The 24,415-nt window shown below is 40.9% G+C and overlaps 1 protein-coding gene across 1 annotated transcript in view; it reads right to left on the reverse strand.

Annotated features, from left to right (window-relative positions):
* Nucleotides 1-3,941: 3,941 nt before the first annotated feature.
* Nucleotides 3,942-24,415, reverse strand: part of Eif3e (eukaryotic translation initiation factor 3 subunit E) — a 31,177-nt gene continuing 10,703 nt past the window's right edge. The window contains exons 6-13 of the mRNA XM_005072623.4: nucleotides 20,693-20,818; nucleotides 19,911-20,035; nucleotides 16,346-16,472; nucleotides 15,589-15,690; nucleotides 14,252-14,361; nucleotides 5,709-5,811; nucleotides 5,000-5,134; nucleotides 3,942-4,118 (exon numbers count right to left, since the gene is read on the reverse strand). Of these exons, the coding sequence (XP_005072680.1) occupies nucleotides 4,080-4,118; nucleotides 5,000-5,134; nucleotides 5,709-5,811; nucleotides 14,252-14,361; nucleotides 15,589-15,690; nucleotides 16,346-16,472; nucleotides 19,911-20,035; nucleotides 20,693-20,818 (867 nt within the window). The 3' untranslated portion in view covers nucleotides 3,942-4,079. The remainder of the gene's footprint in view (nucleotides 4,119-4,999; nucleotides 5,135-5,708; nucleotides 5,812-14,251; nucleotides 14,362-15,588; nucleotides 15,691-16,345; nucleotides 16,473-19,910; nucleotides 20,036-20,692; nucleotides 20,819-24,415) is intronic.

Below are 24,415 nucleotides of genomic sequence, written 5' to 3' on the forward strand. Positions count from 1 at the left end.
AGGTCAGCCTGGATACACAGAGTTCCAGAGCAGTGTAGACTTTGCAGTAAGGCACTGCCTTTAAAAGAAAAAACTAAACCAAACCCACAATACCCCCAAAATCCCAATATGGAGGTGTTGCTCTTGTTAGGATGGCATGGACACACTTGCCATCCCAGTAACTAGAGTGGCTGTGGTCAGAAGACTGCAAGTTTATGGCCAGTCTGGGCTACAAGGCCAGTCTGAGGCACATGGGCAACCTAGCATGCATTGGGTCCTGGCTTCAATCCCGAACATTTTAAGGACTGTCCCAGATACACATACCCCTACTATTCCATACACCCACCCACCCACCCACCCACCCACCATGCATCTATCACTAGATGGCAGCACAAGTGATACCAATGTGCTGATCTCTATAAAAACATAATGACTGGTCATTAAATGGTTTGTGCTTTCTGCTTTCAAAAGTAGTGATTTAAAGCTGATCTATCTGGACTCTTTTCAGGTTTCCTTGGTCTCCAACAACAAGCACCCAGGAATAGCTGGCAAAGAGTCACAGTGCAAGCGTGTGGTGGGAGAGGAAAAAATGCCCGAATGGCTTACAGAGATGGACCAAGCTATCGGATTGGGCAACTGAGCAGTCACAGCTAGGCAGGTGGGTGCTTCTTTTCTGTGGATCACCTGCCATTGAAGTAAAAGGAGGACATGAATGCTTCAGCAGCTTAACCACAGATGACGGCAGTTTTTCTGTTCCCCAACACCTGCTTATGGCGAACAAGAGAACACCTACTAAGTATCCATGAATGAATGACAGCGCCTTTATAAAAGGGCAATCGATGTAGAAGTAGCACTTAAAAAATATCCCTGATATTGTATTTCTGCAGAACTTGCAGTTTGTAAATTCTGGTCAAATGGAGAGCTTTTTGTGATCCTATTATGCTTTATGTCATTCTGCCCACTGGCCACACCTATGGCCTTCAATCCCTTCTAGCACTAATCCACAAATCTCAGAATTTTAGGGAGACAGATACAGAGAGAGACAGACAGCACACACACACACACACATACACCTTATTTACCTGGAATGATGCCAAAAAGTGGCCACGCTGTTGTCTGTTCAAAATGTCATCTTCAGAGAATATTACCTTCATCTCTAGTCTTCATAACAAAAAGAAAATAAATCAATCCCAGCATTTCCCCCCCCCAAACTCATCAGAATAAATGGAAGGCAGTACAAAAGTCAGTTTTAGAACCAAAACAGAAAACGCATTAATGTTCTTTTTGTGCGGATTCTAACAACCAAACAGTTTGGCAAATACAGAAAATGAGAAATGGGAAGAACAGAAGTGTGTGCTCCTTCTCCAGGAAGTTAGTTTTCTGGGGGATCCTTGACCTCACAATTTAAAATGCATGAGAGTCAGTTATGCACGGGAAACAGTATAACAGTGAGCTGTTCTTAAGAGCAATTACCATCTCACTGGAAGCTTTGAACACTTCACTCAGACAGTCTGGTCCTGGCTTTGACTACTTGCTTATTGCTGGTCTTCCCAGCCCAGTTTTACCACTGGCCTGTACTGCTGCCTCGATGTCGCTCTCAATGGCTCCCTGTTACTTCCCCTCTGAGTTTTTTCTCTCAGATCCTTCTGAATATTATTCTCGGATTTAACAACTTAAAAGATGCCAGACATTAGCGGTTCCCAGTAAAAGAGGTATTATGCAGACCAATCAGTGTTACTCAGGAACGAACAACCAACAAACAGGAGCCATGAGGGTTACTCCCTAGTGGCCTGTCTCTTCAGAGAGCGGGGAAGATCTCTCGAGGTAGCAGCACTATCTGGGAGCCACTGGACTGAGCATGCTCGGGGATCAGTAGGAGGGCAAGAAAAACCAGGTGAGCCCACATACCATCAGTTTGGAAGCTCAGTAGCTGTGTACACTGCCTCTTTCATTGACATTGGAAAGCTAAGAAAACTGAAGACCTTTCCATGTTAATTTCCACCATTACCAAGAAAAAGACTAAAAACACAATGCCAAAACACAAGTCTTTGTCCCTGCCCCCAACGAAACTACAATATAAAATAAAAACACAGTAACAGCAATACTCCATAAAGTCTAAACGATGCCTTCAATTGACTTAAAAGCAGGGCTCTAATGATATATATTTACTCTGTAGGCTTGAGGTTTGAGCTTGGTGCCTAGCACAAGCTCAGCAAGCACCTACCTGTCTACAGGCTCAGGTTTTTTTTTTTTTTCACCCCCTCACCAGGATTGTAGAATTCTGACAAGTGGGGAATATAGGAGTCTATAAAGACTCATGTAACTCCTGGCATTCCTCAACAGGTTACTACAGTCCCTGGGTCTTCAGGTCCATGTGACAGCACCATGTTATCCCTGATCATCAGCCCATGATGCACATATGAGCACAATAGTGTGTCTGTGCATCAAGCACCACACAGAGGCCATTACCGTCCACAACACCATGCTCAATGGAGCAGTGCAGTTCCATTCTGTGCTGGCATTGCCATTTGAGAAGATGGCATCAAACAAGCTCAGGTCTTTTGAAAGCCTCCACGTGCTTCCATTGCTCTGTTCGGCACCATTCAGGACTAGCCCCGAGCTTCCTCTGGAGCCCAGATAGGTTATGCACTTGTGATCTTACTGCTTCAGCCTTCTGAGTATCTGACATTAAAGCTCAACTATTTACTTACTTATGGGGGCACTTACTTCAGGCACACAAAGAAACAGCCATATCACAGGATTATACAACAACAACAAGCTAAGTTTTCTTAGTAGGCTTAGGTTTTAGTTGTATACCTTTAAATCAACATTTTTCCCCCAGAGCCTTCTGAACATTATTCTTTGGTTCAACAGTTTACTGAAGCAGAATACACGTCATATATTAGGGATTCACAGTAAGAAAAGGTATCAATGAAACAAATAAATGCTATCCTGGAACAAACAACTAGAAACAGCTTAATTGGAAGTATAGTAATACACCAGAAAGCCTGTAAAAGCTCTGCCAGTAGGAAGCCGTCCTTGATATCAGAATTAAGGTCCAGAGAAAAGGTTAAATGCAAATTAGAAGTATATGCATGGGTCGTGAGGCTGTAGAGGGACAAAACTCATCCCCAGAGGCGTGGCACCTGAACAACAAAGCAATGCTAAGGTAGATAGCTACCAATAAGCAGGGTCTCAACTTAGGGGCACAATGACTAGTGTGTACTTAGGACACACACAGAAAGGTAACAGGACAATTTAAAATTATTTTCTTAATTGATGGCCATCAAACTAGTTTGAAAACAGCAAGGCTTATGGCTGGCATAAAATGGCACTTTCAGGACTACCCAGTCTTTGGCCTAGAAAAATAAACTGGGGAGTTACCAAAGGTACAATATTCATAGAAGTAACTGGTGACAGCTTGGAGAAGGAAGGTGGCAGAGTATATTCAGCACATGACATGCAAAGTTTAAACAGCACAGCGTCTAATTCCATTTGTGTAAAATTTTCAGAGACAGAGACCAGATGAGAACTACTGAGATGATAATGCTAGTTCATGCCTTAACCAGAAGATACACAAATCTGCACATACTAAAAACAGAGCATTTATGTATAATGTGCCCATGCCAATACCCTGGTTTGTATTGTCCTATAGTACCCTGGGAATGTGTGTTTACACCCGGACCTCTCTGTACTGCTTTAGCAACTTCCTTGGAATATACACTTGTTTGAAAATGAAGTTAACAAGCCGGGTGTTGGTGGCACACACCTTTAATCCCAGCACCCAGGAGGCAGAGGCAGGCGGATCTCTGTGAGTTCAAGGCCAGCCTGGTCTACAGAGCAAGTGTCAGGACAGCCTCCAAAACTAAACAGAGAAACCCTGTCTCGAAAAACCAAAAAAAAAAAAAAAAAGTTAACAAAGCACACTTGCACACACAAGGAAATTCAAGCAAGATAAAAAATGAATCGTAGCCAATTTTATTCAAATTCTCCAAAATTTATAGCAAATGTCAGTTGCTTCTAAAAATGCATGTCACCCTTTATATATAATGGTTACTGTATCTTTCATTACTCCTTTTTCTTCTTTTCTTTACAGTTCTTCAGTAGAAGCCAGAATCTTGGGTTGCCCAGTTGGGAGCCTGAAATAAAACAGACAGAAACCATCAAGATGAGATGAAATCTGAAAATGCTAACAGAGAAGGAAGTTATCACTGGTGTGACTTTGGGACAGCGATGAATCCCAATGACAATCAATCACCAACATGGGAACAAAATCAACACTCTAGCAAATAGGACAAAGCAAACAAGAAAGAAACTGTCACATAAAATACCGTCCAGGCTCAGTTCCACTGGACATGGCTGGAAAATGCAATTGTAAACTAACTCTACTTTAGCCTAGCCTTCTGGTCTCAGTTCAGCGGAGTCCTTCAACACTACACTCTGTTACTAACACTTTCTACCCTCATCTGTATGCATTCAGTGTGTAAGAATTAGACACAGTCACAAGGCCACTCACGTTCCTTCATTTAGTCTAAAATGAGGGATCTCTACTAAAAGAGGAAGGGGATATTTTTGGACAGTTAATTATGAACATCAGATAAAAGATAAAACTAAAATGTATGTGAGGTCAGCACAGAAAGCAGTATTCTCTACAGATCTATGGCTTTAGCGTTGGAAAGACAGCACACATTTCAAACACATGTAAGCTATCATCTATCAGCCTCAAGATGATGTGCTGAGAGCCCCAGGAAGCGAGTTAATGAAGTCACAGAAGAAGAGTTAAAGGAAAAGCCAGTTATAATCAGGAACATCATTTTTTTTCTGTTTCTCTGTCTAATGAGTTTAATACATCTAAGACAAAATTTGTCTCAGTTTAGTAATTTCTTCAAGAAAATGTTCATAAGCATAAAAGGAAATACCAAATGAGAGCTAACCAATCCTGGTATGTTCCCCCAAGTCCATGTAACAGTCGTTACTTTGTGCTAAATCCCAAAGAGAATGTAAAATGTTTACTTCTTACCTCTGATCTACTGTTCTGATTAAGCTTCTTTTCGATATTCATGGCCAACATTTGGCTTCTAAAAGAAAGGCTTTTAGTCTTTTCAATTACTTGCTGATAGGGTGAGACTGCATTGTTACCCATTACCACATGACCCTAAAATGAAAGAGGAATTATTCTAGTGAAGTCACGACTGGCACGTGTCAGTAAATCCGAGCACAGCACAATACCACACGCCCGCTGCACAGCTACACACCGTATGGAGCTGGGAACATTGACCCAGAAGAAAACATAGGAGGCACCGCCACCATCAAACAACGGTCACCCGACGACTTTTTGCTGTGGCACATGGTTACACCCCTGGGCCTGGTATGTTCTAGGCCCCATCCTGGCTTTACTTTTGCATTTTGAGAAAGTGTTTTGTTAATTTTCCCAGGATGGCCTTGAACTTGCAATCTTCCTGTCTCAGAGCCCAAAGTAGGGAAGACGACAGGCCTGAGTCACCAGGCTCAGCCTAACAAAGCTTCCTAGACAGGCGGTGTGTCTGTTAGGCATGCCTGTAATCCCAGCCTCATGCATACAGGGATTCCAGGGCAACCACAGCTTCACAGTGAGACCCTGTTCTCAAACAAGGTTTACAGAATAAAATTTCTAATTAAAAACTCCCAGGTTTACAAAGGCAGCCAGCAAACTGTTACACGGCAGGTACCACAGTTACTCTAATACTCACTAGCTTAGAGTCAATCTTGGCGTCCAACCTTGCATTCCTTATCAGATTCACAATCCATCTTTCAGCTTCTTCTGGGGTCATATTCAGCTTATCTGCTAACATACTAATAGAGACGTCACTGCTTAGAGGTGTGCACACTGTATACCCTTCTACTTTGCACAGACTTCAGATACTTATACACATGACCTTTAACTATACCACTCCTCTTTATGCCTATTTTATATTCCCTTCATAACAGCAGCGGGACTGCAAAGATCCTTGACTAAAAGGTCCTTATCCTCCATTAGAAAAGTTGTGGTTTTTTTACAACATGATGTTACACCTGTAGCTAACAAAGGAAGGATTTTATGAAACTGAGTGATGAGATAAAGCACGCCCACGACAAAGAGCCAATGCTTGAGGCTGTTTTACGTTTGTGATAAAACTCGAGGGGGATTCCATTCTGCACATAGCAGACACCACTGACACCAGGAGACGCGATGAAATGCCTTTTCACAACACATCTTTTAGTTTCTCCGCTTACAATCAGGTTGTAGAGGCCTGTGCTTGCTGTGAGGGACTAAAGTGAGCAAAGCCACTGTCTGTCTGTCTGTCTGTCTGTCTGTCTATCTGTCGACAGAAAGTACATGTGTACTCATGCATGAGTATCTGCACACTATTAACTGTCCTTTGTCTTCATCTGAAACTATTAGATACTATTTGGTCTTTAACATAATCACTGATTTGGTTTAGAGAACCAGGCATTTTCTTTCTTTTTTTCTTTTTCCCCCGAGACAGAGTTTCTTTTTATTGTTTTGGAGGCTGTCCTGGAACTCGCTCTGTAGACCATGCTGGCCTCGAACTCACAGAGATCCATCTGCCTCTGCCTCCCGAGTGCTGGGATTAAAGGCGTGTACCACCATCTCCCGGTGAGAACTAGACATTATCAACACGATTAAAAGGCAGCCATGTTCACCACTATACCAGCAACATACCACTCCTCAACACCACTGATCCTGGGAGAACTAGAGACAGAAATTCTGGATATAATAGTATGCCCACCTGTAAATGGATTTAAGCAGCTGTACAAGCAGAGACAAAGTTTCCACCCAAATGTAACCAATTAAATTCAACCAAATACCTATATATTTGCTACCACACCCCTATCTCACATGTTTAAATACAATGATTTAACAAAATTTTGTTTAGAATGTAAAAATTAAGTTTGTCTATCAATTAACTGTCTAAAACAAAGGCCTTGCACGTCTGATAAGCACTCTACATCTGAGCTATTTTTGAGACACGTTTGATTAAGTTGCCAAAGCTGGGCTGTAGCTGGGTCTTCAGTTCAGCTGGGCTCTTCCAGCCTGGCCTTCTGAGGCCTAGGGATTACAGGCCTCCGCCAGAGCTTCACCAGTGATAAGGGACTGTTTTCCAAAAGGGGGAAACCCCCACAACTTGTCTTTCCTGTGTGTGTGTCTCCACAGTTAACCCTTTCTGTGTCCGCTATACTTTCTTATGTCAATTTCACCCCCTTTGAACTGAGTAACCACGTATCTGAAGCCCTTACTTAAATGAAGAGCATGCTTTAAAAAACATACTATTTCACTCAGCATAAGTCAATTTGTTTGAAACTGGATTGGCAGACAGTCAATCTTCTCTATATTCGTCTACTTATTTATTTTTGGGATCAGAATTTTGCTGTTTCGCTCTGGCTGATCTCAAACTTGCAGTAAGCCTCCTGCCTCTGCCCACCCTACCCACCCACATGCTGAGATTTCAAGTGTATGTCACGACATCTGCCTACATTCTGCCGTGTAACAGCAGAGAACCTAGTTTTCCAACAATTATTGTCTAGTTGACATTAAAATTTAAATTACAATAAAAACTATAATCTATTAAGTAAAATAAAGTAAAACAGCTTAAAACCAAGGCTACTGGACTCCTCTGTGTCACCTCTATCTAAATCGAAGTCCCTCAATTGCTTCTTAAATTATAGCTTCTCATCAAAAGTGCCTTATCTACTCTCCCCATGAGAAGCACTATTCTCCAGCAAACATACTAAACATGCCTCAACCATGCCCAACTCTAGAGTCTTTGCACAGGCTATCCCTCCACCCACCCTTTGGCTATCTGAAGTTACTTCTTCCTTACTTGGTTCTCAAATAAAAACATCCCGGTAAACATTCCAAAGGACATGGCCTTACTCACTCTGCACCCGGGACAGAGGGTCATGCAGATCACAAAGGAGCCAACCAATACCTGTCTGATTCCTAGTCCAGTCATATGATGCAGGCTTCATTACTAGCTTCTAGTTATTACCCAAATAATCTGTATCTTGAGCCTTAATCTATTTTACACAGTTGTTTAGCCCTAAAACCCAACAATCAATTTATTTCCCAGCTCTTCTCAAATCTTAAACACACTCTCAATACAAAAGGCAGAAAGACTCAAACTTAATTACCAAGTCACGACGACCTCCAATTTAACTACAACCTAAGTTTCCAGCTTCCCATTACTCTTCCCCATGAACACCATATGCCAGCTTTAGCAAATCAACTCTCTTCCTTCCCTAGCTCTCATTCAATGGAATATTGGCTGCCTTCGATGCCTGTGACCAAGAGCAACTCTGCACATTTACGCTGAGGAGTTAGGGAGTAGGTAATTAACTAATCCCCAAACACATTGATGACAACAATAAAAATAATAATACTACCAAAAACCTAGTGATTCAACAGGATTTACCAATGGTGAACCAATTCCAGTCTGGAGAGTTCATCCTACAGAAAACCTGATTTCAGATTTTAAAAGAAAGAATATTACACTGTACACAGTAACTCCTAACTAGACTCAATAGCCCTTTCTTTGAATTCACATTCTAATATGGCTGCATCGAGCTGGCACCATGCATAGAAGAGCTATGTAAACTGCAGGCGGAGCTATAATCCCTCTGAGGGCAGCTATGCTACTCACCATTTCCACTGTTTCTTTTTTTTTTCAAACACTTTATAAATTATATATTTAAATTAGAAACAAGCTTGCTTCCCGTGTCAGTCCCAGCTCCCTCTCCCTTCCCTCCCCACACGCTTCTCCCCACCAGCCCCTTCAGCCCCCCACCCAATCCCCACTCCGTTCTCCATGGAGGATTCTCTTAGAGTCTGTCGTTTCATTCTGGGGAGGACCCAGGCCCTCCCCCCAACTGTTCAGGTTGAGAGAGCATCCCTCATTGTGGGATGGGAGCCCAAAGTCCATTTGTGTGTCAGGGATATATACTGATCTACTACCCAAAAACCCCATAGATTGCCTAGGCCTCCTCCCTGACACCCACATTCATGGGGTCTGGCCCCTCAGCCATCAGTATGGAGTCCAAGATCTCCCCCTTGTTCAGGTCAGCTGTTTCTCTGGGTTTCACCAGCCCAGTCTTAACCCCTTTGCTCATCACTCCTCCCTCACTGACACTGGGTTCCAGGAGTTCAGTTCAGTGTTTAGCTGTGGGTGTCTGCCTCTGCTTCTGTCTGTCACTGGATGGAGGTTCTAAGATAGTAGTCAAAATCATTATCAGGGAGGGGCAGTTAAAAGTCTCTCCACTACTGCTTAGTTTGCCAGTTGGTGTCATCTTTGTAGATCTCACTAGTGCCAGATCTCCCCTCAAACTTGGGGTATCTCTCATCCTGCTCTCCTCTACTCTTCCCCCAACTCAATTCTTCCTGTTCCTCCATGTCCTCCTTACTAAACTAAGTTCTAAGACCATTGGTACATTATTTTGATGGCACCTTGGGTTACGTAAGCTACCAATCACATTAAGAACAAATAAAAGAATGTAAAAACAGGGCTGGCAAAATGGATTGGCACGTAAGGGTGGAAAGATATGATTCAGTAAGTTGCCCTTTGACCTGGTGGTATGCTAGCTTTCTCTTTCTTTCTCATAAATTCAGGCAAAATACTAAAGATTACGCCCCCCCCCCAAAAAGAAAAGAACTGGTTGCCTAAGCCAGTTCTAAATGCTCTAAAATGCATCAAAGTATAGAACTGCTGAGAAAAATCTCCAAGTTGGTCCTGATCTAAACAGAAATAAATTCTAGATGCAGATAGTACTAAAATCTTCACTGTGTCTAGAAAGATTTCACAGTAGACCTAAATGTTTTCTCTAACAATTGCTTCACACGTCTTCATGTTGACTAGTTTACCAGTTCTACAGATACAAAATACAGCACGTATATAAGAAAAGCAAAGAACCCTCAACAGCAAGCAAAAACAGCCATCCCCAGTCCAGTTGTTTTCAGCTTGCTCAAGCTTCCAGCACAAACCAAACACTTGGTTTTGTTTCCTGAAGCAATCAACAGAGTGGGCCCACTTACAAACATTACATACATGTCTTGATCTAGAGTCTTAACCGGGTTTTTACTGATTCCACCTTCATTATCCATCAAATCGTCAATACTGGTTCTTGAGTATGGGCTCATTCTCAGTCTGAACCCCCTCAGTGGTCATTCTCCCCATCGTAGCACAGATCTGGAGTTCAGCATTTCACATGTGTTATTAATAACTATTTCATACAATGTATTTTTTCCTAATTTTAGTTGTCAAGCTCATTTTATTTCAAATACTGTTGACTAAAGGGTTAAGATATGGAAAACCCTCTCTGGTCTCGTTTTTCACTGAAGACTACAGCCAACTCACCCAAAGAAAAGGCCTGTATATCTCAAAGAGTATGCTTTGAGAACTAACTAAAGAAATCTGCTAATAAACTATGGTTAACTCTGAGGGTAGGAAGACATAGATAGCTCAGAAATATTAGATGCTGAATGTAACAACTGAAATATATAACCTTAAATTAAAGTTAACACTGAAATGGCATAACGGCGTTTGAAACTACTACCTGGTAACAACCATTTATCTCTATATCAATAAGTGTGATTTTAAATATAAATTCTTATGTGGTAATATAAACTTAAAGGAAAGGTTAAGACTTAATTTTACTTAAGAAATGAAGTAGACTGACTTCATAATGTTAAAATGCAAGACTAGTTGAAAATACTCAGAGTAATCCCCTAAGGGAATCATTAGTGTCTGATCCAACATGTTTTTCATATGATTTCAAAACATTACTTCAATTCTTTGTTTTCATCCACTGCTGAATCTAGTCCAAGAATTATTTTACAAAGAATTCAGACACACCTGAGTCACTTCTCTAGCCTTCCCAATATGCTCATGGGTTCTTCCTAGTCACTCTCCCCTATTCTTCAAGTGTCTACTGTGGGAGTTGAATGACAACGGCCCCATAGGCTCACATACTTGGATGTTTGGTTCCCAGAAGGTTGGCTCTTTAGGAATGATTAGGAGGTGTGGCCTTGTTGGCCTTGTCACTAGGGGTGGGCTCTGAGGTTTCAAAAGCCCCACACCAGTCCCAGTCTGGCTCTCTCTGCCTCCTGCCTGTAGATAACATGGAAACTCTTAGCTACTGCTCAAGCACGAAGCCTGCCTGCTCCATATTCCTCATCAGAATGGTCACGGACTCACCCTCTGAAACCGTATGTAAGCAAAGCAAAGTCCCAATTAAATACTTTATCTTATAAACTGTCTTGGTCACCGTGTCTCTGCACAGCAATAGAAAGGTAAAACTAAAGACACCTGTCAACACGTTTAATTCTGAACTTGCGTGTGCACTTAGGATCTGTTTCCTCCTCCATACTTAAGTTCTCCAAGGACAGTCACCTTTGATCCCCAGGTCTAGCTAGCACTCACGATACTTCTTCTTTAAAGGCTGTATTGCTAGTTATGCTTTGACCCAGAAGCTGTTAGTTACACATTTTCATTCAGAAGGTCTGGGTGAAGCCAGAAAAATCAATTCAATTTAAGTTTCTTTATAACCATCTAGTCTAGAGATGACTTCAATATAAATAAATACCTCTAGATCAGAGAATACCCGCTTTTCTCCCTGCACATTGTTTAAAGACAAAGAGTAGTTCTGTTGATCATTTTCATGGATTCTGTCACTGGAGTCCTGAATTAAGAGATCTACTACTGCATTTAAAAATTCTGATATAAATACTTTATATTACTTTCTGCTGCTGTTACTCTAATCCAGTAAAATAGCTTTAAACACATGAAAACACTCACCAAATTCAATATACTAAATACAGCGGTGTAGCAATTACTCTAAAGAAATGCAGTTTGCATGGATAAAAAAATGATACTGGTCTATCACCTCTAAAGAGATGTGATTTACATGAATAAAAATTACGTGACGGGATTTGGTTATTTAAGTTCTCACTGAGTTGAGATAACCAACCCTCAAGGCACAGCATCACAGCCCTGCTGCACACACATCACAGTTGAGCGTGTTGAACAAAACTATGGGTTGTGCCATACACAATTAAAAGCCGACATGGATTTCATGTTTCTCTTCAGCTCAACTAGTATTCTAAACAATCTATAAAGATTAATTCTAAAAATATAAACTGTTCACAACAAACAATTCACAGTGAGTAACAGTACAATGTAGGCTTACCAGACTAAGCTTGGTCACCCAGGATGACCTAGGCAGCAGCTCGATGACACCAAACCCTAAGGCTTCCAGCTAAGTGCAAGACAGTGCAGAGTATTTTTCTAGCAGTCTTGGGTTCCAAAGAAACGTCAGGAAAAACGTATGACAAAACAGCAGGAAAAAGGCTCGCTCCATTAACACCACCATGCTCACACAGCTATACATGTAAGTACGACTGCATGTGACAGTAGGCCAAATTGCTCACGCGAAGACCAGCACACATGTGCACAGTCAACATCTGAAAGCCCCGCTTCTACAACTGGAAATGTCATGTTCCGTGCCCGAGGCTGAACAATGAAGACATACAACACATCCTCCACCCCCACACGTTTTTCTACACTCATCTACAGCCGTGCAGTATTGGATTAGCAGATTTTTCTAAGAGTTCTTGCAGCTCAAAACTTCTAATATCTGAAAGCCTCAAGTAAATGCAACAAGAGCATTAGAAGGCCTCAGGGCTTTGGAACGCCTCTAGAAATTTAGTTTAAGATGCATTACAGATAGTCTAGCAGAAAAGAAGAGAGATCCTAGAAAAAGCACAATGTCCAGAAGACAAATGAGAAAACTCTGTGCACAGGTCAGTGGTGAGGGCTTGCCTAACAATTACAAGGTCCTAGTTGGATCCTAGCACTAGAAAAAGCAAGCCAAGCAACCCACACAAGACCATAAACATCCAGAGATAGTCCTAGTCTATTACCATGAACAGGCTACAAATTTTCCAGAGTATACTTAGTCTATTTCACTGACAAACACAGTAAATGCAATTCTAAGGAACAAAATAATAAACTCAAATAGTAATTTCTAAATGTGAAGAGCTAGAATTATCACAAATTCCTTACCCAGGATACTTCAGAAGCAAAATACAAAGAAGCCTTATGACATAAAATGTTCAGAATACATATATTCACCTAGCAAAGATCTGTACTAAATTTTCTACAAACAAAGGAGCAGTTAAAGTTCTGGTCAAACACACATGCAAGCAAAACCAATCCCCAAACACAAGAAAACATAGCCTATAAGGGAATAGAGAAAACTACAAAAGAAAACCAAAATACTAAATATTCCCTATCTCACAGAGAAGTCCACATTACACATCTTCAAAACAAAGAGCAATATAGTTCAGGTATTCACTGTCCATCAGTCCGTGTGATGTGCCTGAAGAAAATCAATTTTAAAAAGCATGTCTGCAGATTACAACAGAGTCCTAATCCCCATAAGAAAGGCTCAGGGATCACACTACTCTTCTAACTCTAGACAACCACTTCAAGGACAACCCACTAAAATTAGGCAAGTATGGATAGATCTCCTACCAAAAACAAATGGCAATAAGAAACAGAATTTGGTTACACAAAATTCCTCAGAGGCAAACATTAAAAGTATTAAGTTCTTATGTTTTATATTTGACTTCATCTCTGGCCAGAGGGCACTAATAATTTCTAAAAGCCTAATATATGAAATTAGTTTCTAATAGGTCATGTACATTTCACAATTTTCCCAATTATTTTCTCACACAACAGAGAAACTTTCAACTAAAATTCACCACACGCTTTCCATGTTTCAACATTTTAGGATGTCACAGGAGCTTACCATATGAGAATTCAAATATGTAATTAAATAAACAAACTTAATTAACAGAAATTATTACCAAATGTAGTGGTCTTACAACAAAACTTCCAATTTGCTAAGGGCTAACTCATCTGACCTACTGCTGAAACCCATCTTAAATATCCCTTCATATTGGTACAACAGTATTGACTCTTTAAAAAATGTAACTCAAAGTTTGAGCCTTCAACTTGTCATTTGCAGAATTATACTCTACCACACAAAGACTAAAGAGTTCTCAAAATTCAAACATTAAAAAATTTCATGAGTTAGTAGCAAATTATTTTTTTCTTCTAAAAGCAGAGAAACAAAAATGGAATTCACTGAAATCTTATTATATGTAACATTATAATAAATGGCGATTTCCAGAAGACTATAAAGGTAGATAATATACATCCAATCTGAGTGTTCTTACTTGATGCTGATACACTGGTGGATACGACAGAAAGTTTCAAATATGAAGAGACGGGCATTTTCAATGAAGTCCTCAAGACAGGCAACCAAGAAGAAGTCATTCACAAGCACCTACATGTATAAAATATATTTAAAAATAATGACACCGACAACTTTTAAAAACTCGACTCACTTTGCCTACTTTATTGCTCTATTCACTACAATCTATCTAAAAAATCCTACAGCATAGTACTTTCCAGAATATTGTTCATGTTCAAATCCTTACTAATTTAAACAAGTAGTTAAAGAATGATGGAAGAAAACCCCCAAGAAGCCTCGGTGGCTCCTTGACTCATTGATGATTTGAAATAACAGCTTTATTTTGTCCAACATGCTCTAGCTACGTAAGGGAAGGAACAAACTAAGGACATGAACTTTCTGCAACACAAGACAAACAGAACTGCAAGGAAAGGCTCCTATTTCAAAGACAGTAATAACTAAAACAGCAATGGATACAAATTATCAATGTAGGTTTTAGTTTTCTATGTTGATTAACACTCAAAAACTATCACAATATATATATTTACATTTTTCCTTGGAGAAACAAGATCCTAGTTAAACTGCAGACTTTCCCCCAAAATTTGATTTTAAAGGATGAACTAGCTGAGCATGGTGTTGAACCCCTCAAGCCCAGCACCTGAGAAACTGAGACAAAGATCAAGGGGCTAAGGTCAGGTTAAGATGGACAGCAAACTGTATATTCAACCCTCACCCAACACCAAAGCGTGTTGTGAATAGAATAGGAGCTCATGAACCAGCTAGATGTGGCCAAGTCCTGGAGACGGCCCGGCGGGAACAGCATGGCATGCAAACCTAACAGCCAAGTTAGAACCCTGGGGTCCATGCAATGGTGAAACGACAAACAGACTCCGCCAAGTTAGTTCTCCTCTGGCTTCCTTCCACATGTGCCCACAAAAGGGAGGTCCTTAGAAAACCAAACCAAACTAACCAACAAGAAAGCAGCAGCAGGGGGATGGTGCAGGCCTTTAACCCCAGCACCTGGGAGGCAGAGGCCGGGTGCAGGCGCCCACTGACAGTCTGGTCTGCACAGCAAGTTCCAGACTGTGTCTGAAAGAACTCTTCATAAGAGTCAGAGCCGTGATACGCATGGACACATTACAGAGACCCGGATGCACCCAAAACAGCTGCTGCTTTAACTTCCATAACCGAAGGACACAATGCTAATTACGTGACTTCATGTAATACCATCTGCCACTTAGCTTCTTTCTATTTCAATTACTTACACATCACATCTAGAAATTGAAGAAGGTAAGCTACTTAGTAAAAACTCATACTTACTGATTCACATTCCCTCAGCTTCTTCTGAGCCCCGTCAAAGTCAAAGTTAACATACAAGCATTCAACAAATTCTGTAATTGGGTCTTTATATGTGTAAGACTCCTGTAAAATCAAGTTAAATGTCCAGTTAGGTCTCACTGAGCACCGTTTCACACACTGCCTATAAAAACACCCCCATTTTCTAGTCTTCTTAACATTAATTCACAGCCAATGATCCAATGTCATCTTCTCAAAGCACATATTCTAACCTGAATCCCAGGTAACATAGTAAGCTTGTAGTATTGTCCAAACCAAAGTCTAAACTCCCATCTTAGACTTATACCTAGTCTCCTTTCGTCAACGAACAATGAAGAACGTTTCCAGCTATGAAGACACAACCCTGCTGTAACAATCACTTCTTTGCACTAATGCATTCTTAGGTTAAATAGAGATTTCTTGGGCTGTTTAAGTTTGTAGTTGTGAGCAGCTCAATGGAAGTAAGCTCTGTCCACCTTATGGACGGCTGCTGCTGTAAAAGGTCCCCGCCGTGCTGTGCAGCATGGTGACAACTCCCCAACCACCACCGTGAGCTCCAGCAAGCTGAGTCTCATGCCGCATTCGTCATGAAGATACCGGGAATGCACAAAGTAAAGGCTCAGGGATCGTCTCTCTTCTAACGTCACATACCTGCCTTCCACGTCACGTGTGCCACCTAAGACCCCGAGCCTGCCCGAGAAGAGCACCCTGAAGTCTCGGTGCTTTGGGTGCTGAGCTTTACCTGCTGAATGACTTTCACCAGATCTTTCAGCACCTGCCGGCGCTTCCGCACGTCTTTGTTTGTTATGACGGCAGTGGTCAAATAGCGGAGGATATGCGGACACATTGTCTGGATTGCGTTAAGGTACCTAAGGTCAAAACACAAGTTACTTGACAGTCAAATAGCGGAGGATATGCGGACACATTGTCTGGTTTGCCTTAAGATACCTAAGGTCAAAACACAAGTTACTTGAGAGTCACTAAACTCCCACAGTTTTCAACATGTGAATTAAAGGAAACATCTGACTACACTGTTGAGCCAAAGACTACAGACATTTAAAAGTAACTATTACAAGGGAACAGCCACCTATAAACGCAGCAGAATCCAATGACAGGATGGGAATCTTACCACTGCTGCCTATTATGAGTGAGCTAGAAGCCTCAAGAATCTAAGTGAGCCCCTATCATTGCAGAACGGGTGCTGGAAGGTCTTTGGATATACTGTTAGTTTATTCCAGTAGCTGGCAACAGCTACAGCTTTCCTCTCGTTAGAACAAAGGAGCGAAACTCTGCACGTGCAAGTGAACAAATCAAGTAATCCTGCTGATTGTGAGAGCAGAAACAACGAGGACACCAGTACTGGACCACATGGCCTGGATTAAATCCCTAGCAGTGGCAATCATGAAAACCAGGGAGTAACTGAGTAACTATCAATGGGGTCTCAGCTCTCATTTAACAAATCATGCTACCATTGACCGCGAACAACCCTCTAACTCAGTGCATTTCACCTGAACAATTTCCTTATATAGATCCAATGTACAGTACCCGAGTACCTTTGCCAGCCAGGTATAACGCTGAGCTCAGAATTATCTGTCTGTAAGTATATATTCAAGTACCTGATGCCACAGAAATTGTTCTAACTTCTCAGAAGATGAACTTCCTGGCAGCTTTGTAATATTTTAACTTCCTTGCTCTCCTAGACTATAGCATGTGCACATGTATACACACAGACAAGCACACATACATCACTGTATTACAGACTCGTATCGACTCCTTTGGGACTTCAGAATTGTATACCTAATTCTATGTAATAGCACCTGCCCTCTCCTAAATGCCCAATTAGATGAGGTATAAGCACAGCATCCTAAAGAACAGAGCGTCTAGGTAGCGAGCTCAATGTACCAGCTGACAACCACATCTTCACAAAACCTGAGCCTGCTCCAAGCAGCAATGTGAAACGATAGTTTACTTGATATTCTCTCTTGTATCAGCTTTGAAGTGAGTCATCTTAGTAAGCATTTGTGGCTCGTGCTAAACACTTATCTAAAATCTGCAAATTCATCATATGATGCTACACTGCTATTCTTTTTACTTATTTTAAAATTTCTGTCACTACAGTATTTTCATATTCTGGTCAGTCACAACCTTTCGAATACATGTATTCACAGAAACTGACAAAAACTTTTGTGAAGAACTAGGCGTACACAGGTACTTACACAAAGAGAAGTCAAATTTCTAAACTATTTTACTGACAAAATTGAAGATATAGCATTTGAGAGTTCATGTTTTAAAAGTACGAATAATGAGACACACGGGATTCCTTCACTGGGGTACCACTGAGCTCACACTTAGAAGAGCTTATAAAACTGACTGCAGATGGGCTGGGCAGGACAGAGCATGAGCTCACACTTAGAAGAGCTTATAAAACTGACTGCAGATGGGCTGGGCAGGACAGAGCACACCGCGGTGGCCTCGCCTGGGAGCAGGATGCTCAGGATCAGTGTTCACGCCCCCCCGGACAATAAACAAGTTCAAGGGCAGGGAAGGCTCAATGAGACCATCTTGAAAAAAGTAAATAAAATTTTTAAATTTTATCACCCATTTAAAAATGTTTACTGGCTAATGCTGGCCTACAATCAGATTTTCAAATATTTAATATTTTGCTATTTGGGGGAGAGCTTGCAGTGTCAGGGCTCAAATGAAGGGCATCACAAAAGCTATGCAAAGATGTAGTTCTACCACTAAGCAACACCCCAATTCTTACATGTAGTTTCTAAGAATATTTTCATTCTAGATACTTTAACTACTGTTATCAATTGACAAGCATATGGGAGCACTTTATTGCTTACATAATTCAATTAAACTGTCTTGATACTGCTTCTTTGCATGCAGCTACATTCCTGATTCATCACGTCCAATTGCATTTAGCTGAAGGAATTTAGAAATATGGCACTTTCCTTTGTGCTTGCAATGAGGTCTGTGACATTCTAGAAAGGCAATGGAAGTCTGAAAGGAACTTGTGGATCAGACCATGCTGTCACTGACACGGCTTTCCTGAAGCATCAATTCTACATGAAAGCCCTCTCTGACTTTGAAATCTCAGACTGGGTATCAGACTGCAGAAGTGAATCTCCACGTCATGCTGCGTGTGACGACAGCAGCCCAAGGGCAGCTATAACTCAAGAGATACCAGTCCCCAGTACCATCACCGCAGCAACCACTCCAGTTTCAAACAAGCTCACTTGCTCTGGCTTTGTGACTCTGACCAATGAAAGAAAACAACTGAATCCCTGCTGGAAAGTGATTTTTCTTACTTGGCTAAAAAAGCAACTGACTGATCAGAAACTTCATCTATGTACTTAGATCCATACACACATCTTTATTATCTGGCAGAGTCAAATTTGTGGTCTGCATCTGTGACTCAAAGAAGGATAATCAAGTTTTAGGCAAGCTTGAGGTACATAGAGAACCTCAGTAATCAGTAACATAATGAGAACTTTAAAAAGGTAAATAAAAAATAAAATGAAAACAAAACTTCTGGCCAACAAAAGAATGGTGTAGTTCACAAATTCACAAAGCAACGAGTGCATTTCTTATCAACTCAAGATAAACCAAAAGCTGTACAGGGCAAGCTGATACAGAAAGAACTCTTGCAGGATATAACATACACCCTCCGTATTTCCTTTCAGGTAATTTAGCACAGGTCTTTATTCCTGATCATTGAACATACAGTCACCCCTCAGTATCAACAGGGGATTGGTTCCAAAATGTCATTGCATGTCAAAATCTAGTGATGCCAAAGTCCCTTATAAAATTATGGAGTACAGCTTGCATATACTCCTGTATAATTTAAACAATCTCTAACAATCTCTAATTACTTATAATACATATATAAATTATCTGTTTGTAGTTAGTGCTGTATTATTTGAAAATACTTGTAAGAACAAAGTATCTGTATATATTTGGTAAAGACAGATTTCTTCCTCTCAGTTGGCTACATATGTGTAACCCACAGAACTAGAGGACCAGCTATATGCAAGGTAACAGAGGCCCCGGTGACAAAGCCAATTCCGATTTAATCCTTTAGATGAGCCCTGAGTCTACATGGTTCACAGATCATACTTTCAAGAATCCCAAAGGAAGGGCCTAGAATACATGTCATCAAACAACAGTTACATGTGAGCTTTTCAATTAACAAGCATGCGCACACATACACACCACACAATCAAAACGTTGGCAGGTGACAAATTTAAATATTAGACATTTCAGACAATCAAAAACTAAAATTAAACAGTGATACAACTTACTGTGGTTGGTAAAGGAAGAGATCAATAATATTATCACGGCCTTTGGGATGGTTGAAAAACACAAACAGGGACCAATGAATGAGCCATGTTCGCTGCTGAAGAGACTGGAGTGGAGAACTCACAGACTGAAGGAGTAAGAAAGCATACACAGGAAATGTTACTATGTGCAAACAGCATGCCCAATCTCTAGAGCTAGACTGTATTCTAACTAAGGCCTGTACTAGCCAGCCACCCTGTCCTCACAGCATACACAGGAAATGTTACTATGTGCAAACAGCATGCCCAATCTCTAGAGCTAGACTGTATTCTAACTAAGGCCTGTCTGTACTAACCACCCTGTCCTCACCATCTTTGATGGTCCACATCATCACCTGTTATAATCACCTCGGAAGACACTGCAAAAACAAGGGCGGGAGGAAACAGTCCTTAAACCGTGGACAGGAGGGTGACATGAACGTGGGCGAAACCGTCACCTTCAGCAACAGCTTCTACAGGAGGAGGCACCCACAAGGGCAGTGTCATCTTCACTGGCACAGAAACAGCTGGCACAGCTGCAGCAGCAGTGGAGGGCTAAATCCTAGCAGCCAAGCCAATGTGTCAGTTTTCAGGGCTAAATGAGGCCGGCTAATCAACTATGATTTCTCAGAAAAGTCAAAACAACAAGAAAAACCCAAAATAGGAATGACTTCTTTTTCCCCCTTAGAGTGCAGTGTTGTCCCATGTCAGAAAACATGACAAGTACATAGAAATTTCACAGAACCCGCCCAGAACACATAACTCACATTATTGTCTATGGTCTCTTTTAAGCGAGTAAGGTCTTCCATGGCCGCATCCCAGTTCTGCATCAAGATTTCAGAGGCCAGTTTCCCCCAGAGTGAACTCAGTGCGTTTCTATCTGTTGCTGGGACCTGTGAACAGTCAGTTACAGTCTTAACACTGTGCAGCAAGAACACAGCACATTTTATATACAGCACATCCAAAGCCCACCTAAAGGCTCGTATCTGGAGCACCCCACCTCTATCTCAAGCTTCTTATTTCCAAGGCCTACTGAAGCACAACACTAAACTGTCATTATTATCAGGTCTTAATGAAAAGTAAGGGGTGATTTTAAGCCAGGCAACAGGAGCATCACTCTACATAACCTATTTCAGATAATACATATGCAATCAGATTTCATATGCCCGCAATTACTTCACAGATGTCAGATTCAAAGGAAGCTAATACCAATAAACAGAAGATATGAGAAATCAGAACTTCTGGGTCTTGTTCACGATATGGTAAGAGATTAAACATATACTAAAAATATTTCCAAAGAAAGCTATTTCAGCATTAGGAAAACTGAGGCAGGAGGATCATGTAAGTTTGAGGCCAGCCTATACCACACAATGGAGACCTTGACTCAAGAAAGTAAGTAATAGCCAGGGGGCAGTGGTACACATCTTTAATCCCAGCACTGGGGAAGCAGAGTCAGGAGGGTCTCTTTGAGTTCGAGGCTAGCCTGATCTACAGAACAAGTTCCAGGACTGGCTCCATAGCTACTGAGAAACCCTGTCTCGAAAAACAAAAAAGCAAAACAAAACAAAAAAGAAAAAAGCAAATAATTCAAAATATGACAGGAAAGGAAGTGTAAAATGCAGGCCTACTGGTTTATAAGGAAAGTTACTGAAGCTGCAAATAACCACCAAACTAATGATAAAAACAACATTGCCTTACAACACAGCGATGGGAACACATGAAATGAGAATGAACTAATCGCATTAAAACAGCAATAGCAAGGGAGACAGACTACTGACAAGAATGTATTCCTGCGCTCCATGATGAAACTCTGAATCCACATTTCACCAAAGTTTTTACACAACAGAAATAACGTGTATCATAAATCACAATATACAGTGTGATTAGAAAGGCAGCCATGTGTTCAGCTCTGCCACTGCTACCACGAACAGCAGAGCCACGGGTGCTCCGGTCTCCCCACCCACAGCACAGGGACGAAAGAGAAAGAAGCCCTCCCAGGAGCTGTGCAGCTCAATTATACGGTGATTAAAACATTTCACCAGGGAGCTAGAGAGATGGTTCAGGGGGTAGCATTCCAGCTGTGCATGCAAGGATTCCAGCACGCACGCACGCACACGCACGCACGCACGCACGCATGCACACTCACACACACACACCCCAGCTGCCCATAACCACAGTGCTAGGAGCGGGGAAGGGAGACAAGCTGGGGTTTGTCAGTCTAGCTCCAGGTACAGCTAGAGGCCGTCTCAAAGGACTAATGCATGGAGTGATAGAGGACACCCAACATTACTTTGGCTTTCAAATGCATGCACACCAGACCCCACACCCGACATACAACCTCATCAACTGACAGGACAACAGGTACACCAGAGCTGTCTGGGCATCATGGAAGGAACTTCTAGATGAACTAATATGCCACTGGCTGTTAATGTCAACACATTTTCAATTCTAACCAGGAAAAAAAAAAACCCTACAAAATAGTAAAAAGTGATTCTAGTATTTTAAAATCACTCTTACTTTTCAATAGTTGCTTAATGGTTATAGTTTAGAGATAAACCAAAGGCACGAAAGTGAAGACAAATTTTTAGTGAAGTTCAGGAATTCTTCCAAAACAAAAACATTAAAAAATTTCTACTGAGTCTCCTGATCTCATTTTAATTAACACACTTTTGGAGCATAAGGCAAAGAAGTTTCACATCCAAAGGGTACATTAAACATACTCTAAAAGCCACCAAGTCTCTTTAAAATAAATCTGGGGTCACAGAGCTTTAATTTATAACCACTGACCTACAATAGGTCATTTGGAGAGTCAAATTCTAATCTCAGCCCATAGTCACAATGGCTCTTTCATAGCTTATGTTTCCTTAACCATAGATTCAAGAGGAACCACCAGAAAAGAAATCTAGAAATGAAAAAGCCTAACACAAAACAAATAACTAAATTAAAACATGTCATTCCATATCCAAAGCAAGGCTTTTTAAAATTTTTACTACTAAACTTTTAAACAAACATAAGATTTTTAATGCCAGTATGTAAATAAAAAAAAATAACTAACATCTATTCTTCCTAGGTAACAATATGTTGAGAAAACAGCTTCTACCCAGTTCGAATCTTTTATGGTATAAAATGAGACAAGAAAATTCTACATAAATTCTAAGAAATGCAATCTCCATTTGCTTCTCTTTATTATTTGAATTCTAACATAAGGTTTCTCAGGAATAATGCAAAGGCATATAGTTGGATGTTTTTAAAGACAGAGTAATATGTGTTATAACTTTTAAAGTATTAAGACTCCCAGTTATACAGTATGCACCTACTAATTATAGAACTTTTGAGGCTAATTATTAAGCCACATTCCATAAACATGACACTCATAGAACTGAAATGTGTTATATGTGACGGGATAAAAGCTTTTTGTACAACTTCAGCAGGTTCTGTAACCCCAAAAGGTCCGTGTGCAGCGGGCTGGCTCAACTCCATGTCATTACAGTTGGCTCTTCACAGCAGCCTGCTTTCAAGCGTGGATATACTAGAAGAGTTTCAATATCTGGATTTCCAGCAGTTACCTTAAGTTTCCATGTCTTAGGAAAATGGCACGTTCACTCAGCGACCAGCAACAATAAATTTACTGTGCTGGAACTTGAACATGACACTAAATCTTCATTCTCAAAATTCACTCCCAGAAGCAACAAATGATATGAATAACCGGCTCTTTTCATGTACCTGTAACCATACCAGGCTTCTGGTTTTACAATCCTAGCTTAAGCTGTTTATATTCTCAGAGTAATCAACTTTTGCTCTCTTAAATCCCTGGTAACACTCAAGGTAAGAGCGATGGAATTTTTTGATAAGTCACTTCAAGTTTAACATCAGTGGTTACCCTCAGTGCACTCGCAAGCTAACCACAGCTTCTCCGTAAATGAACTCATTGACACAAATGAGACAAAGAGCAACGCTTTACAGCAAGCTTGGAAATAAACAGAAAATATCTGATTCCTTGAAGGAAGGGCAATGGGTAGTTCATCAACTTTCTTCTGAACAATCTTAGTGTAGGAGACATGTGAATAAAAAACAATGATCTACCCCCTTTTAACTACCACAAACAGGAAACTTGAATTTCATTGAAGGCACCAAAGACAGCATGGTCCAAGTGTTTGCTTTGTGATACATAAAGCTAAAACAAAAAAAGCAACAGAAAATAAAGGAATCTAAAATTGGAAGACAAAAGTCCCTGTCTTAAGCAGGATTCTCTCTAATTTCCAGGGTAACTCAAGAAAACATGGGCTTTGGTACTCGCCCATTAATCCATAGTGAGAAACAAATTATAACTTCCTTGACAAAGGCTAGATAAGAGCAGCGCTTGGATTCCTTTAGAAAGCACCTGTTACTGCAATGAGTTTTATTTTATCAGGCTTCACACAAGGATCCCTCTGCAAAAGCACCCAATCTAGGAAGTAATCCAGCAAACTACAATGCCAGTTAGCAACACT

Source organism: Mesocricetus auratus, unplaced genomic scaffold (genome assembly GCF_017639785.1).
Source record: "Mesocricetus auratus isolate SY011 unplaced genomic scaffold, BCM_Maur_2.0 Super-Scaffold_100023, whole genome shotgun sequence".
In the NCBI taxonomy this organism is placed as follows: Eukaryota; Metazoa; Chordata; class Mammalia; order Rodentia; family Cricetidae; genus Mesocricetus; species Mesocricetus auratus.